Source organism: Chelmon rostratus, chromosome 13 (genome assembly GCF_017976325.1).
Source record: "Chelmon rostratus isolate fCheRos1 chromosome 13, fCheRos1.pri, whole genome shotgun sequence".
Lineage (NCBI taxonomy): Eukaryota > Metazoa > Chordata > Actinopteri > Chaetodontiformes > Chaetodontidae > Chelmon > Chelmon rostratus.
The window spans coordinates 3999937-4018834 of record NC_055670.1 but is presented as its reverse complement, the minus strand read 5'-3'; the positions used below and the strand labels follow the sequence as shown (position 1 = coordinate 4018834).

Genomic DNA, 18898 nt, shown 5'->3' with positions numbered 1-18898 from the left:
GCACTACATCTCCTGGCAGCCAAACAACTCATTACTCCAGAAATATTAGATGTAAATGTGCTGAACTTGCAGCTACTGACCACAAAATTAAGATGACGTTCACAGAAGTATATACCCTTTGTATAGATGTGCCAGTGTTGACCAATGCAGAGAAACTCACATTGTTGATCTTGAGCTTGCCCTTGTCTTGTTTCTGCAGGTGTCCTGACAGGTGATAGAGAACAGCTCTGCTGCGGCGCCGGTTGGCGTTGAAGCCTGGAGGGCGAGTTACCTGATGCACCTCCAGACCTGTCTCCTCATCTGTGGACGAGACGGTAACATGCTGAGCCACGATCCCCTGCACGGGGGAAGAATTTAAAGCGAGTGCTGTGCGAAACCATGCCGACCGAAGCGCCGGCTCCTCTGCTTTAACAGCTACCAGAGGCAGTGAAACAGAACCTGAACCATGTCTCCAACCATCCTACATCATGAAATCAAAGGATGTCATGATGCTGGAGTGGAATCCCCTGTGTGCTAGATCGCAACTCCTCTGAGCTACGTTCTGATGTACAACAGCTCAAGTTCCAGTCTAAATATTTGATTGGATATTGACCTGCTATCTGCCTTTGTGGCTAAACAAGCTGTTCTCTAGCTAGAATTTGATTACCTGGGCTGAGATCCAGATCTGTATTTACAGAACAGTATCAGTAATGGCTAACACCTCCAACATCTCATACATGCCCTCCTTTTTGTTTATTGAAGAAGGAAAGATAGGATCAGGCAAAAGAGGGAAAAGGACACTTGATGATAGAGAGGCGTGAGAAGTAAAATAGCAAGTTGTTTTATGTTAAACCATCATCAAGACAGAAAAATCGTTTCTTGTTCTCTGCATTTCCGCTTTACATTTCCTATTATGATTATTCCTCTGTCTGCCCATAATATGATGCCATGCTTGGCAAATATCCAGCCTTGTAACCAAATCATTTTCATTTTCATCCAGTAAATTTGATTTGTTCATCAGATGGATTTCATGCGGTTCAGATGGTGCACTGAGAGACTGAGCACTGTTGCTGAGACTGGTAACTCTTGTTTTGTCTGTGCATGTGCTGTGCTGTTGGGGGCTATCACAGGTCCATTACTACCAACAAATGCGGCACACACAAGGTGTGTATTTTCTGTCTGAGGACACTTTCAGACAGAGTCTGCACCAGCATCTGTTCTGACAGATGCACAAAGGAGGCGCTGGTTGCTGTGCTGAAGTGTGAATCTGTTGGATGAGACAGTTTTTCTCTTTGGAAACTTTAAACAGGAGAAAGAGGAACATAGAGGCGGGCAGTCTGTGTGCTGAATCACATTCACGCGGGGTGTTCTTCAGAACGATGAAGAGGCTTCGAGGTCGGTGGAGGCTGACGGGATAATTTTACAATTGATGAGCGTGGAAAACTTACATCCTGGAAAACAACTGATCACATTAAAGTACAGATTCACCTTTTTCAAGTCTGTCAGGCGCCCATATTAACACTGAACCAGTGTTCATCTTCTTCCTACTGGGCAGTAGGAGATCCTTCCTAAAATGCTTTCACATGCTTCATATCATGTGATGTCCCCCATCGCTTACATCATTTATTAGGAAAAGAGCTTGTGTGATGGCAGCAAGTAGCTAATATACCATCTGTGATGGCTGCAACTGCTGCCACACAGCTGATATAAATGTCGGTAACCCTCCTACACTCACCTTAGTTTTCTTTATATTTAATTATTCATTTAGTTTACCTTTTTGACCTCATGGCATCCACATTGCACATACAGACAGCAAATACATTAAGGATTACACATACCTTTTGGTTTCATACAACACATACATATTTATTTAGCATAAGTTGACAGTACAGTGGTTTCTATTTGTAGCGCGCACATTTAGTTAGCTTCTGTACAGTCACATTGCACTTTGTCTATTTAGTTTGTCTTAAGTTCTAATGGTTTTCTCTGAGTTACCAGTGTTGAGGGTCTCACTGCTGCTGGAGGGACATCGGGCCAGACCTGAGCAAAAGGCACGACTGTGGGAGCAGACCTGTTAAATGCAGGAAGTGGCCAATTGGGCCACACCAAGTGTGTGTCTGCAGCATCCGGGTGTGATTTCCAATGTTTAGTTTAGGATTTTCTTTATTTCTTCAAATTATAGTAGAGCCTTTGGTGTTTTTGTTAAGATTAATTATCAAAATAGCCTTACTGACAGACAAGTTGTCCTGTTGTGTTTTATTTGTAGTATAGTTGGTCATGTTTGTTTCTTGTTATCCCCCTCGTTTCACAATGGTCTGATCAGCCAGTATATATGTCCCCTTTGTGTGCAGTTCGTGAGGTCTATTATGTGTGTCAGGTCTGTTCTTGTGTTGGTTAGGTCAGTTAGGTCTATTTTGTCCTTATTATGTTAGTTTGGTCTGTTCAGTTCTATTCAGTTAAGTTCTGTTCAGTTGACCTCTTTTATGGGCCCAGAACTTTATATATTGACTTCATTTTTTTGTAAATAAATCATTTTCTTGGAAATCCACCTATGTCTCCTCATGCTTGCCTGCTTGGTCCCTCACACCATCATATACCACAATACTTGGATAGATTTGTTATCAAAAAGTCTATTCAGTTTCCGGCTCTGTCTCTCTTTAATGACGATGGTAAAGTTTTTTGTCTGGAGGGAAGCTACATCAGGTCTAAGGTGCAGAAGACAGTTACTATAGTATCATGCATCTACCAGTTTGTATACTGTTATGAAACCAACAATGCCTTCAGACATGGTCAGATGATCATCATCATCTTAAAGGAAGAGTTTGATATTTTCAGTATTCACTTTCTTGCCAAGGGTTAGATAAGAAGACATATTCCTCTCTCCGGACTCCAGGAAGTATTCTTTGTCCTATTCAAGACTACAGTGACACATTACTTATGTTTGTGTTAATGAGTGTAAGGCTTTGTATTTTCATTAATTAAGCACTCAGAGGCTGTCTTTGTTTGATTTTTGAAGTCTCGCTCTCTCACTCACATTCCACCATGTCACCGGCTCAGTCTACATTCTGAAAAGACCCGTCACGCTGAGCCACATGCCAAAAGTGAGACGTTCGGCCAGTCAGCAGACTCCCACTGAGCAGCAGGAGCAGGCACATGTAATTGTTTGTGTCAGCTCCTCATATCATAAATGTCAGTCTGTCCTTTCTTTCTTTTCCTCATTCCTTTTCATTTTCCAGAGGTGTTTCATTTAGCAGAAACCCCAGAGTTGCGTTACTGGTTCTAGTCATGTCTCTGGGATGAATCAGAAAATAGACACCATTTAAATCCCCTTTTGTCTCTCTCTCCCTTCCCTTTCCATCTGTTTTGTTTGTCCTCTGTCCCCTGTGGTGCGTACTGAACTCCCAATTTGGTATCTTGAATTTCAAATGTAATAACTCATGCAGTGTGTAAAACACGGCTTATGCTCTGCCAAATGAGCGAGCCTGGAGAAGTGGGGGAAAATTGGGTAAGTGACTTCAAGCAGGTGCTAACAGCAGCTCTGAAAGCCTGTCTGAAGAAAACAACATTTTAAAGAGTCTTGATTGCTCTGCTTCTCTTCCCGTCTTACTACAGGGTCAGTGTTCGACTCTCAGACACTCTCAACAGGATTAGGAAGTTTTAAAGTGAGAATTGAATGTCAGTAATAACTGTCTATTCAATGTTAGCAGCATAATATCTGCAGATAAAATAAAGCCTTTGAACACACCACGCTGTGCTTCAAGATATTCCCACCACAGACACAACACACCCCTTCAACACGTTCAGTCTGGTCTTTCAGCCTGGCGTGCTCGGACTCCTCGCTCTGTTTTCACAGGAGCCCCAGACACCTCTGGACCAGTTTGGCCACGGTCAAAAAAATCTGATAGTGGAGGGCAGGACCGCCCTGGCATGGGGTTCTCTTCAGAAATGGACAGAATCTTGGTGAACTTTATTTTGAAAAGTCTGCTGGTTGAAAGCTGTACAGGATCAACAAGTCTGCCAAAGAAAAAACATCTTCTTTGTCTTCTTTGTTCTTTTGTTTCATTAAAATGAGCATTTTAACATTGGCGAGGTGTGAAGTAAGGAGCATGCTAATATTAAATGTTGATCAGTCAACATAGGTAGATAGATAGATAGATTCCCACTGACTTGCAGTCATGGCTGCCTCCTCCCCGTGTGGACTTTGACGCTCTGTGATAACGTCATTTCATTTCCTCCTTTGGTGATAACTACCACGGATGCTCGAGGGCTTTGGCACTTGAACGCAAACATTCGCTGTTCTGGGGCACTTGCTGAAACGGCTGAAGGTGTTGTTCTTCGTATCGTCAGAGGAGTTCGCGTAGCTCCTCTAATTAACTCACAAATACTCCTTGGTAATTCCAATTGTGACCTCCCCCATCATTATCACATTGGATAGCAAGCTGCCTATCATCTCTGACATAATGTTTATGGTGCACCACGTGCATTTGATAGAGGCAGTCATTAATATTAATGTGAAAATCAAACAGACACACACTCATTTAATCAATGGGGAGATTTACACTGGGGAAAAGACGCAGGATGAAAAGGGGGATGAAAATGATTAATTGATGCTTAATTATTGTTTGCTTGAAATTGTAAAAACTGCAGAGGCACAAATGTTGCAGCAAAGATGACACAGCTGTCGTAGAAGACTGTGAGGGAGCCTTTTTTTATCTGAATCAGCCATTTTGATATAGAAAACAAGCCAGGCTGCCACATGTAACACTGCTGACATGATGAAAATGTAGGCATGGTGTGACGTGTGTCATAGAACAGGATCTCCAAACACTTTCAGTGTGTGTTTTTTAAGCTCCACTGTTCCCCAGGGTAGATTACAGGTACTCCAGAGTGTGACCTGGAGACTAGCACTAATCATAACTCACGGTCCTTTCACTGCTCTTGCATTTATTCAAAGCAACTATGTTTCATGGTCAAACACGAATAGAGTTGGCTCTGTGAAGTGTGGATCTTCAACCATGTGATAACAAGGATGGTGGGTCTCAAAAGCTAAGACAAAATTCACTGATGAAGAACATGAGATGCAGCTGAAAGTCCCACAATAACTAGTGGACATTGATAAAAGATTACACTGTCAAATTAAGAATAAGGAGACAGAACAATTAACCCCCGAAGAGGACAAATGAGAAGGCTTTAGTTCAGTGGGTGTGCATCAATTTAAGGAGCTGAACCAGACTTTGTTCAATGCTTTAAGTGTTTGAGAACAAGTTGAAGTCATACTTCACCATCGCATCCATTACCAGAACTGTGAGCAGGGTTATCTATGTAAACTCACCTGTGTCGGGCCCTTGCTCAGGATCCTGGTCCTTCTTCTTGTCAGTGATGTCTTTGTGGGACACGAGGAACAAAACCACTTCGCCCTTCTCATTCTTAATGGGTACAATGTCCAGGAGACACCAGAACTGTGTACCTGGAGAAAGGACAAATGCAAACATACGCAGTCAATTCATCTCCACCTAAGTGTGTGACCTTAGCGTCGCGGCATCATCAGGTCACTTTTTTCATCATTAGTTTGTAACAATTTGTCAAATGCATTGATTCATGACAAAATACCTACAGAATTATAGGCACTCCCACTAACCCCAGCTGTAATCTCTGTTTGCTATTTTTTTTTTAGCAAATGTTAGCATGCGAACACACTAAACTAAGGTAGTGAACATTGTAAACATACTACTTGCTTAATATTAGCATGTCACTGTGAGCATGCTGACTATAGAGCTCATATGGAAGTGATATGGAAATATGGAAATCACGACCTGAGAAGTTAAACCACTGCAGGTTAAGCTACCCTCGAGCTTGGATCCACATAAAAAAAATCAATAAATGAAACATAATTAAAAAATGGTGTGATAATACAACTTCTTGTAATGTTTCTTGTCTTTCTCACATAATAAGCTAAGCATGAAAAAACAGAACAAAACTAATAACGCATGAGTTGGTCTCTCAGTACTCTCCTTTCTTATTGTGTGAAATGGTCACAAATTTACTGTTTTATTCTTTTAAAAAAGGACAGCTGGGAACTGTAGTTTTTAGCAAATATTACTTAAATAATAATAATATAGTGCATTTGTTGGGAACTGTTTGCAGCTGCAGATGAACACACATTTACATACACTAGTGAGTAATGTATATGCAATGACTGTCTCAAAATAAAGCACAGTGTGTGTGTTCATGGTAATGAAGGAACATGTCACCCAGTGCAACAGTGTGACTCACAGATGTGTTTTTAATAGTTTTTGGAAAACCATGAAGGTCTTTGGCACAGAGGAATAAGATGTATAAAACCTTGGCTGCGCAGACAGAGCTTGCTGCTAAAATCAATTCACTGTTGGTTTTGGTCTTTTCATGGGATTTGTTGACAATAAAAAAATAGAATGAATAAATGCAGAATATCACGAGTCTTATCCTTTAAACAAGGCTACCGAACAAGACAAGCAACCCCTGCTGGCTGGTACATAAATGCATGAAATCAGGCTAAAACAAGCTGTTTTGGTTTTCTGTTACTCACATGTCATCTCTGACTCATTTTGTGGGCTGCATTAGGTACACTGCATACTGTTCCCTGCAACTCCTGAACACACTCCCAACGACGGATCACGCACGTAAGTAATGCATCTAAACAAGACGGGGGGTGACCTCAATAAAAACATCAGCCATGTTGGGGCTGGATTTGTCCCTCTTTGACTGGAACATGACGGTAAACAAAAGCAGCTGAAACAGCTTGTGCTGCGTCCTGTCCTGTCTGTCCATGCATAACTACAAGCCCAGTATGAGGATAAAGAACGAAAGGCTGTCATTAATATATATGAGTTAGCATTATTTCATTAGAGTTATATTAGAGTTATCGCTGACATTATTGCTGACAGAAGGTGAGTACAGAGTGTCACATATCATTTCATCAGTAACTGTACTGTAACTACTAGTTGTGACTGAAGGCCCAGCTCATGCACACAGGTGTCTAAACTTACTCTGTCTTGTAGTTTTTGAGGAGCTATGCTGGCAATTAGGAAAGGTCATCAAACTCAAAAACCAATAAGAATGCTAAAAGTCATCTGTCCCATCGTGGTTAGTGCACAATGAAACAATGCTGAAGGCAGAGAGCGTGACGGAGGCTCAAACAAACACAGTCTGTACACGCTATCGAGTCCAGCCATGGACTTCTGGAGGGCGGCCATGTACATCTCCAGGCAAAACAAGTGCCACAGGTTTGAAAGGCCTTTAAGTAAACTGCTGAGTGTATGCGTGTTCGGGGCACCCTGTGGGGCTTTTGACACTTTTTACAAGTGGTGCTGGGCTCCACTGATTGACAGGTGGCAGTAATATGATAAGAAAAGAAGCAATTTGCAGTGAAAAAAGACTGCAAGCTAGTAAATGTGGTTGTGACAATGCAGGTTTCCAAATGTTCAAAGAAGTGGGCTTTGCAACTAAAGGAAATGCGTTTAATGTGTGTTTTTAGACTTCAAGGAGCCACACAATGCCTTTTGGTGAGTAACACAGAATATAAACAGCTTTGCTTACGCCATAGGACACCTTTAACATGTGCTGTCACCTTTGTGTTTGTCCACTGTAGCTGCATTGCTCTATGGATGGCGATAAGACAAACCTTTTCTGACTTTTCATCTCGCACCATCATCAGGTCATTCTTTTCATATGTCAAACACTGTCGTTTACCTCCAAACACCTGCAAAACTAAAGCTATTTAGACATTAAGAGGTTTAGTGCTAATTCAAAAATGTTAGCATCCTACAACTCTAAACTCTGAGGGTGAACATTGTAAATGTTCTACCTGCTAAACATCAGCACTGTCATCGTGAGCATGTTAGCATTTAGCTCAAAGTGCAGCTGTATGTCTGTGGACTCTCACCTGGAGACTTTAACCAAAACCATCCCTCCATTGCTTGTTACATTAAGTGAGTGCTGTCTTTAAAATATGCATTAATTTAGATTTCCTAAAATAAATGCAGAAATGCCACAAACTCAGACATTTCCCAGTAATTCCTAAAAGTAATATTTACATGTGTTTACATAAACTTATATTTGCCCTTTTTTTTTTGGAATATTTACAATTTAACTCTTACCAGTTGTAACTTCATAACCAATATATTCCACTTATTCCCTTATACAGCTACAAGTGAATTCACTTTTGTATGTTTGTGTTTTACTCTTTAATAATCAAACATTACTCCTTTTGTACAGTAACGATTAATTTGTTCAGTAACTTTTGAAATGTGTTCTTGTCCATTGACTCCTGTGTATTCATATCATGTTGATATGAATACACTCTGAGTATTATTATGTACTGCAATGAGAGAAAAAACTGTGCTGCTGTCTTTGGTGAGAGAACTATGGAACTGGCTCTAAATGTGTTTTGCTCCCTGGTGAACAGCTAAAATGCTAATGTGAGCTCATGGAGAGCTGATAAAAGCATGAAACACTTCCAATTTGTCATTTGTGTGTGTTTGAGAGAAAGGAGCTTTTACAACCCTCTGTTGCTCTTTGTTATAGGCTTATATCTCAGAGGAGCAGATGAGTCCATGTCCCCCTCTGTCTGTCTTCCATCTATATGTGAATGTCACTCTTGCTTTTTATTTGTGGACTGCGCCTTTGTTCTCTACCTCCTCACTCATCTTTCCTCTTTTCATCGCAGATCACATCTTTGATTTATTTATAATTCATGAAGAGTGGATGAATGAATGGAGATGTTCTCTGTCTGCTCTTTCGCAACACTTTTCTCCTTCAAGATTTTCCTGCTTTCCTGATGCTCTCTCTCTCCCTCCCCCTCCCCCTCCCCTACACACACTTTATCTGTCATTTCTACCTTCAGCTCACTCTAAAGCTTTAGAAAACCATATCAAGTGAGTACACACTCACATTACTAGAGTTCAGACTTCTGTCAATTGATGGCCTTCACACAAATTTAGATGTGTTTTCTACCTTTTTAAAAGCATTTCTGTGTTGACTGTTTGAGTGCTGGAGCATTCGAGTGTTTTTGTTTTTGTTTTTTTTTTTGTGAAATGCATGATGTTGCCGTCCTAACACAAATGCTCTTTTGACTCTGCACTTAAAAGGAGCATGGTTTCCTTCAACATGTACAAAGCACAGTAATTCAAACACATTCCCTCCCTCAGTCAACTGACATGACATGTACATATGAAATCTGGCATAGCATTCAATCTACAGTGTGTACTACATTTGTCAGCAGCATTTCTTTAAAAACTCACACATGAATATTTGGAATTATTTTTTTTTCCATTTATTAATTTGGCTTTTAATCTTTTAAGAACACTCATGGAATACTGTATATTTAAAAAAAATCACATGCAACACATACTTTGTATCCTGTTTTAGAATACAAATGCTTTCACCTGATGGGAAACAGGCTGTGAATGTGACTCAGTAAGTTGGAAATCTTAAATCAGATGGAACATGTAGCAGAGGTATGGCACCATTAGACCACACAGTTTGTGTTTATGATGCTCCCTGCCCTTATTCTACTATTCTACTTTCACTTGACTCAATTAGAATTCATTTTAAAACTACACTTGTAGTATGTGTGTTTCATTAACAGATATTTTCTTAGAGTTGAAGCAAATTGCTGCCTGCAAAGTCAAGTTGTTTCTTCTGCCAATCTTGCAGTGTCTGTCTGCAGCTCTTCAGCTAACACATGGAAACTGCACACTAGCATACTTTTTACACTGTATGGACATTTGTCTCATTAGTCAGCACAAAGTAGATGCCAAACCACAGTAATAGCAAATACACAAATGATGCACAGACACACACACACACACACACAGTTTTTACATGCAGTCTCACCTTCCTTCTTGTAGAAGACCAACTCGGTCTTGAACTCCCTCCTCTCATCCAGCGCTCCTTGGATCTGGGCCGTTAACCTGTCGCTTGTTTCCGGGCCGTACAGGAAGTGACAGGCACAGCTCTTCTGCATGAGCTCGGCGCGGGCGTAACCAGTGAGCTCACAGAACCCGTCCGAGCAGTAGACGATGGGGTAGAGCGACTGCACCTGGGCGTTTCCCAGAACAAAGTTGCTGTCTGTAGGACAGAAGAAAGAAAGGAGAGAGCGATCAGCACAACTGTGAAGACAACAACCAAAAGAATTTAGTTTTAGATTTCATTTGAGAATTCAGCTCTATAGCATCTGATGTGTAGGTTGAACTTGGCCCCTTCGAGCTCTGTTTTTTAACTGAAACTCACAGAGCGATCAATCAGCATCACTGACCTCTGATATGTTCAACATGAAGCTCTTAGCCTGCACTGATTCTCATATACAACATTTGGATCATATGTGCAAATACAGTAATATGCTATTTCTATTTCTAGTATCTTGGATTCTAATTGATAATTCTATTTTACCATGGTCTAAATGGGAGACTTTATAGTCCTGCCAAGAGTGAACCTATTGGGACAGCACTCAAACTTCAAAGAAATGTTCAGTTTTAGTGGTTACATGAGTATTTGCACAACACAGTAATCCAGTATCTGCAGCTTGAATCCAAATATTATCCAGCATGAATCTTTAAACACTCAGACTCACACCATCGTTGTAGGGATTACGCATTCCTCAAAGAAATCACTGTGTTAATTTCTATCAAAATACTCAAAGGGATGAAGCACATGAAAGCAGCCTCACTGTGAGAGAGAAGACGGACTGCTGGAAGCACAGCTGCTGGTTTCCAGAGAGAGGAAGCCCAGCAGAGCAGGAACAAGAATTGATTGGGTGAAGTAAACACTGTCAAGAGTCATCACAGAAGCTTCTGAGGTCTCATTAAGTCATGCAGCCAACAGCACAGCCACCCTCCCTCAGTCCTGTGTACAACACAGTTACGCTCTCAGGCTGTTGATCCGTGATCGGCAGACGATAGATAAGTATGCCTTTGTGTTTTTTGATATGTGTGTCTATGTGTGTGTGTGTGTGTGTGTGTGTGTGTGTGTGTGTGTGTGTTTGCAAACACAAAGTAGAAAATTTTGCCAGTGCATATTGAATTCCTGGCCCCAGGCATGTAGATGGGTGAATACTTTAAAATGGACTATTTGCTACTTTGTGCTCAGGCGGTCTCATTGATCCATCAATCCTGAGGGTCCTCGAGACCCCCGCATTAAATATTTCATGGCCTAATACTGATATGTGAGGTGTGTGTGTGTGTGTGTGCGTTTGTGTGTTCCACTGCTTGTGATGCTTGGAGCTCATTTGACAGACAGCTCAAAATAAAGGGTTTAGACAAGGAACTTGTCATCAGTGACAAGTCAGTGAGAAAGAACGGAGTTTGCTCAAGTTACACATTAGTATGTAGTCTTCAGATCAGCAGTCAGACACAACACAGAACAACCCATCTCATTAGCTAATTACTCCATGTCAGACAAGTGCACACTGCCTATGTAAAAAAAAAAAAACAAACACAAAATAAGAGAAGTGAAAACCACTTTCCTTTCCAGTCCCTGCTGGCTGTCATGCTCCCTCTCTCTGTTCATCCTGTGGGATTTTACCCAAATGCCATCCGGTGCACCGTGCTTGGATGTGATACCAGGCAGGAGACATGAGGATCAGAGGCCAAAGCTCCTGAAGGCTTTGAGAGGTGACGAGCAGTAATTACACAACAGCCACGAAGCTAATATGCTGTTTACGAACTTACTACATGTGTGTCTCCAGTGATTTAGAAGTCTGTGATTTAGCTTGATCCAACAGCACTCCCTAAGATGTCTTATAATGTCATGTGAATATTTTTAAAGGATAAGGCTGGCATCATTCAAGGTTTTTCTAATTGTCAACAAATCCCATGAAAAGGCCAAAATGAACACCACTCACTACTCTTGCTACTGTCTGACCGTAGCACCCAGTCTGGGGCTGCTGTAGGAAAACAATGGCACAGCCGGCACAGAGCAGATTTTTTTTAATCACTGATCATGTGTGGGCAGCTTTACAGTTCAAAGGTAAAACTTGAGCTTATCGAGTAAATATAGTGCGTCAAAATAATTAAACATATTTTCGTTTTGGTGATACGTTTTTAAAAGTCTACCTTCTCAAACAGCTGGGCGCTGTACTTTAAAACAAACATTACCCAGGAGAGAATAGTGGGAACTAATTTTCGGCTGCAGACACAATCAGGATACAGTTTTCATGTTCATCATCCCTTAATGAATGCCCTGATCCATGTCCATGTCTCTGTCTCTCCCTTGCCGTCTCTGTTGTCTCTCAGTTTCTGTTCTTGTTGCATCCTGCTTCCTGTCTCATTGCCTTTTTCTGTAAATTCTAAACTCACGAGTTGGTTTCAATGAATGTCCTGCTGTCTGTCTTCTGCAGTTATGTCCCATTCTGTGAGGTAAAATGGGGCTGTCTGCAACTTGAATTACAAATGAGAAGCGTCACTATGAAATGCTTTTATTTTGATGATACAGTATGTTTTAAAATGTCATAAAGCCCCTGCATCATATGCATCTGGATGTTGTGTAGTTCTCTACAAATTATTCATGGTAACTATATGCTACAGCCTGAATGCTGTTGTGGTTCCTGAACATATTTCCTGCAAACTGTAACGCCACAGCAACAAGCAGCTAAGTCACAGACACAGTCTGACTTTCACCAGCCACCAGCTTTCTTACTGCAGCTGAGGAACTTTTGGTGAGAATTTCATTTCTTCAATTGATTGTTTTGGTTTTCGACTCTGGTTGATTTGGGTTCGAACTAGAGTGCGTTTGGTTAGGTCAAAGCTGGATTTACAGATGCAAAAAACGTGACTGCAGTGCAAATGCAACATTATTGGCTTCAGCCTCTGCTGGGCGTACAGATTTTCTGAGTACTGGCATGACTGTGTACAGTTTCCAGTGTGTGAAAACGTCCAACCAGTGAAAACTAAATCACATGATTTATCATGTTGCCATGTTTTCATTTCCGTTTACACTTCATGAGTCCCCTCTAGCATCAGTAAACAACCATTTCACAGCCACAGTGGAGCTTGCCATCTTTGCAATTACCTTCTTTCCATCTCTTTTTGTGGTATGAGTTACTGGCAGCGATATGGGCATACAGTGAGGAACAGCAGCAAAGACTTGCAACACAACAAAACATTTATTTGCAATCCTTTATTCATCTATAAGACCTTTTGACACAGCCATAATTTCCACTGGGAATGGGGGAGGGGGGTGCGCTTTCATAATTTATACTTTGCATAGGAGTTTATGGTTCAATTTCCTGCTAAAATCTCACTGAACAGTGTCTCTGACTATACAGTTGCCAAAATCTAGATGAGAGAAGAGGAGAGTTAAAAATTAGATAAAATTGTTGACACGCTCATCTGAGTCACCTTCAATATTACTGTGCACTCGCAGGACATAAAGTCCATCCTGAATCTACTTGCTGAAGCTTGTTGGGGCAACATGCAATCCGAGAGGAAGGATGCAGGCACTGCATAAGTACCTTCTCTGCATTATTTTCAGTAAAACTCAACATCTGAGAGGACAGTTAAGCATCAGAAATATGCAGTTGAGAACATTTGCTGCCACTCATTTTGTCTCTTTTGCAACTACAGGAGTCTACAAAGGATATACCATGAATTCTAAAAATTTACAACTTTAAAAGTTTTTTTTATAGATATGGGCGCACAATAGAATAAATGTCTTTATCTGTGCCAGTGCAATTTGTCGATACATCTCCACAATGTGTGTACTATAATATAATAGCTACTCAAACAAAAAGCTGTATGTAGCAACTGTGAACCACAGCCTAAAGGGATCAACTAATCCAGACAAATGACAAAGATGCAGCCATGACTGGACATTAATGTGTGCTTCTAAGTCTCCAATCTCACCAGCTTGTCAGGAGAGTGATCCACTTCTCCAGCTGGGCAACATCTGACACACTACCTGACCAAAATCAGAAATGTCAGTTTGCTAAAACATGTTCCTGCTGAGGCCGGGTTTCCAGTGTAGAACCAAACTTTCCACTTGCTGTACAGGCTTCATATAACATGGACATGCTTTAGAGCAAGTGTTCAGTCCTGCTGTTTGTCCCTTGTACACCCTTTGTCAATACATGCAGAGAAAATCAACAAATTAAAATGGGTACAGTTAATTAAAATTGTAGCAGGCTCTGATATGGGACTTTTGGTGACACTGGAATGTTGCCCCACAAGTGCCCAGAGGGGTATGGGTTCATCTTCCAGAGCTGTGACCCAAGAAATTAGTTTATAAGTGTAAGCAGCCCAATAATAATGCATGTAACTTGGCATGGCCAGAACTCCCTCCTCACCATTTTAGCAAAACTAATTCTCCTTGCCAATAACAAGGGAGGAGTTGACCATTGTTCCATGTTTTGTTTGGCCTGTGTGAGGGCCATTTTGAAATTATATTGAAACAGGTCTCCATAAGTTATGATTACTGAGACTCTCAGATATTCAGATATTCAGATGAATTTGTCTCTGTAGATTGTGAATGGAAAGACTTTGAATGAGATTTGGTTTGTTTTGGCATTAATGGGGGACTCTTTGTCAGCTTAATTTTGTACTCTGATATCCACCCAAATTCTGCTTTTTGGAATGTTTGTGTTTGTGTATTTATCCTCCTCTGGTAATTCCACGCCAGCGACATTTCTTAGTGAACGGATTGGGAAAATTTTTCCTCCCCAGGGCCATTTCAGTTTTTAGACTTTGCGAAAGTCAGTTTTGAAAGGAACTGCTCCCAGTAGTGGGTCATTGCTTTGCAGCTCAATGATTTCGTATTGTAAGTTGTCAGCCGCCATTCCACATTAAACTTCCAAGCAAATTCAGATGTCATAGCAGGCTTTTGTTCATGCAGAGTATAAGAATGTAGGAAATCCATTATATGTGCACTTGCCACAGCTTTAATTTAGTTTCAAATGGTTTCACATTTGAAAGCAGGGAGCTGAGAAGCTGCTGGAGCTTGAGGTTCAGCCCTAAGAAGTATTTGGAAATGTCCACCGTGAAGGCCAAAGCACACAGACACACTTGCTATCACTGAGTTTTCGTGTCAGGTTTACTTCAGAATTCATCTGAAAATCTGAAAACTGGCACTCTGGAACAATTTAACCATGCCCGGTGTTAGCAGCTTCACAGCAGCAACAAGGCTCTCCTTCACAAATTCTTCTTCTGAAGGAGGTTTCAGCTTCTTAACTATTAGCTTGCTCACTACAAAACTGCAGAACACTCTCTCTGTCAGAATGGGGTTTTGTGAAAGCTGCTTGTTGGGCACTCAAACTCCAGTTCAACAGGTTTCTGTAGTAATGATCAAGACTGATCTTTTTCATCACTGTGAGCTCGACTGAAAAATGGCTTGACTTTTACTTCAACAAAAAAATTATTCTCTTGTGACACTCCACATCTGCTTTTATTTTCCATGATTGAGGTTGTCATCAGTAAAACTATTATTATTATGAGTATTTATGAATTGCCCCACAGACTGCCAGTCTGGCACGCCTTATACGGCCTATTAACACAATTATTAACTGTCACACCGTGGTGAGGTTGTCTCGTCTTGGGTTTGTTGTCTTGTCATTTCCTGTTTTATTTTGAAGGTCTAACTCTCCTCTCGTTTCAGAGCACTTGCCCTACCTCATGTGTCACCTGTGTGTCCGCCCCGATCACCTGTTTCCTCTACCTGTTCCTGATTACCCTCCACGTGTTAAATTGTCGGTGTTTCCCTTGTCTTGTGCCAGTGTGTCTTTGTCCTATGGTCAACTTCACCCGAGCAGGCACACAATTATTGCCTACGTGTCTTTTGATCCTCTTCGTGAGTGTTTTTCGTAGTAGTTTCTATAGTCTAGTTTTGTTTGTATTTCTCGCTAGTTAAGCCGATTTTCAGTTCTTTGTTAGATTGAGTTTTTGTTTCGTTTATTGTTCATAGTAGTGTTTTTGCCTCCATGTTTATTCTTTTGATTATTCATAGCCTTTTTGTTTCTTCCTCCTTCGGGAGTGTTTTCTGTTTATTTTATACATTCATAGTCAGTCTTTATTTATCCTTCTTGTGGAGCTTTTTTTGTTACTTTGTTATTTTATTGATGATATTTCTAGTATCGGCCTGACATTAACACTTGCAAAATAATGAACCTAATGCAGCTTTTGAATAACCATAAATTCAACACATTGATTGTATCATTAGATATAGAAAAAAGGATTTGACAAGGTTAACTGGAAATTCTTATTTGCAACCTTACAAAACAAATTTTGAGAGAGTAATTTATTGATTGAATAAGGGCACTATACACAACACCAATGGCCACTGTCAATACCAATAGTTTGATGTCACAAAACTTTACTCTGCACAATGGAACCATGCAAGGATGACCTCTCTATATTCACTGAGCCTCGGAGCAGTAATATAGTGAAACAGCAGTATTAAATGTATTCAGACATCCACTACAGAGCACAAAATTCATCCAAACAGGTTTCCAGGCTGGATTTGTTTGGAACTACCACCATGTGACTGCATGGAGATCAAAGTGTTGCAAGTCTCTTTTTCATGGTGGCCTGGTGCTGGCCTGACCATTGGGAAGAATTTGGGCTGGACAGAAGGAAGTGGAGATGAAACTGCGATCAGTGGGCAACCCGCTTTACCTCCTGAGTCACAGCTGCCTCTAAAAAGTTGTAATCCTCAAGATTTCTGTTCTGGTTGATCTGTGAACACCTGTGGTGACTGGTGAAAATGATATTAATAACACAAGTCCCAGAGTTTAGTTCAAAATGAGACATTTATCAATCACTGAGGACAGGAAATCACTTTTAGCAGCTGCTCTGTCAGAAATACAGCAGAATACAAGTAACTCATGTTTCCCTTGACGATGAAAATGTGATCTTCATCGCTGTATTTCCTCTGCAAAATTTTCAGGACATGCAGGACATGCTCTTCTTCTCTTTGGTATAATTTTATTACATGACATTGTTTGCTGTTTCCTCTAAATCCTGTGTTCACGTGCACACTGTTTGAATCCAGCAGAGAAATATCAGCCTGCGCCACTGACCATGTATACTAGCATATAGCGAGGTTCAAACATTTAATGGCTGTAGCAGAATAAATATCTGCCATATAGGTTTGTAAGTTTAATGTTCATTTCAATAGGGACAAATAGCGTGGACAAATGCCACAAGAAGATATTAAAGTTTGTACTAGACAATACTACACTCCATTATCATGTACTAATTGAAAAAATAAAGCACAGAAGTCTAAAATACACTTACCAGAAAAATAATATTACAGTTAAAACTCAAGTGGGACCAATCGTTGTGATATATTAATTGCAGAAGTTGCAGCTACACTGCAGCATCACTACCTTGGAGTTGAGTTTAAGGCACAATGGAGTTAAGGATCCTGGAGACTGGGGCAATGCAGTATATGCACCGTAGTAGAATATTATGCTTTTTTCATATATTGTACAGTATCTTGAATAAGTGTGTATGAGCGTGTGTGTGTGTGTGTAGGTGTGTGTGTGAAAGTGAGTGTGATGGGATTAAAAGTTCCCCCTAGAGCTAAAGTTTCACTATGCTGCTCTTCTTGGGTATGTGCTCACTACCAAAACATAAACTGCCCTGTGGCAGGCTGTGGTATGAGGTTCTTAGAGAAACTGGTTCTCCTGCACATCAAAGACCACATCCCAGCCAATCTGCACCACCCGTTTGAATTCACTGCCAACAGATCCACAGAGGATGCCATCAGTACTGCCCTCAAACACCTCGAAAATAACAAAGCCTCCATCAGGACGGTGTTTATTGATTTCAGCTCAGTATTTACCATAATTACTCCCCTGAAGCTAGTCGGCAAAATCAGCAATCTGGGCCTGAACATAACTGTCTGCAAGTTCGTCATTGGTCTGGCAGATACACCTTCGCCATGGGACTCCCCTACCGCAGGCCTCTGTGTTTCTCATGCTCCTGTTCACCCACACGGCCATGACTGCACCCAGCCTGGACAGAACTCAAATTTTAAGTGTCCAGATGACAACACTGTCATCAGCTGTTTGCAAACATCAATGAGACTTCATGTTTTTCATCAGCATTTTTCCTCTTTTATGACATAGTGACAGTGAAGAGGCAGACAGGAAGTGTGAGCGAGAGAGAGAGGTATGACATGCAACAAAGGCTGCTGGCTGGAACTGAACCAGCATCAGTTGCGGCCCCGTGGCGTGCGCTGTCACGCTTCAGCTACAGAGGCGCGAAGAGACACTTTTTAAAATGTGTATTCGTTTTGTGGTGAGGTACGCTGCCTTTTTCTTTTTTTTCTTTCAGGATATGTAGTTGGGGATTTCAGTTTCTGTTAGCTATGTACATTATAAAATGTTGACATTTGCAAAGCGAATTATTTATTTCCAGGGGGCTTTTGTTGTGTGATAGACCATGTGGGCTGAAGTAGAAGGAGAGATGGACAGGCAAGGGATCTATCCTGCAAACATGCCTGAAGGCACAGCCGCTGTACAGCCTTGATGAATAATCTAACACACTGGCCGGGCAACAGCTTGAGATGATTACAAGATCTGACAGTGTGTGTGTGTGTGTGTGCGTGTGTGTGTGTGTGTGTGTGTGTGTGTGTGTGTGTGTTTATGTGAATGAGATGTGAGGGGGTTGCTTATGATGCTTGTATTGATTGTTGAGCGACTCTGTTATTGGATTACCAGGGTTTGCCAACCAAACTGTGATTGGATAATTCTCCCCCCTCCCCCTAATTTGTGATTGGATTACACACCATCTGGAAGGCGAGACACAAAATTACTACATGTAAACTAATGCAACGCGGTATTCCATTTTACAGACTCAGATGTGTGCATTGCTGATGTCAGTTAGACTTCCCAAGCCAATCGATATAAGGGTCGAGTCCCTAGCTTTTAAATGCTTCAGTATCATCGGAA

The 18898-nt window shown here is 41.1% G+C and overlaps 1 protein-coding gene across 1 annotated transcript in view; it reads right to left on the bottom strand.

The window, feature by feature from the left end:
- Positions 1–18898, bottom strand: part of kcnh3 (potassium voltage-gated channel, subfamily H (eag-related), member 3) — a 129545-nt gene that overhangs the window by 38124 nt on the left and 72523 nt on the right. Inside the window, exons 2-4 of the mRNA XM_041950213.1 lie at positions 9853–10086; positions 5312–5446; positions 161–300 (exon numbers count right to left, since the gene is read on the bottom strand). Coding sequence (XP_041806147.1) covers positions 161–300; positions 5312–5446; positions 9853–10086 — 509 coding nt within the window. The remainder of the gene's footprint in view (positions 1–160; positions 301–5311; positions 5447–9852; positions 10087–18898) is intronic.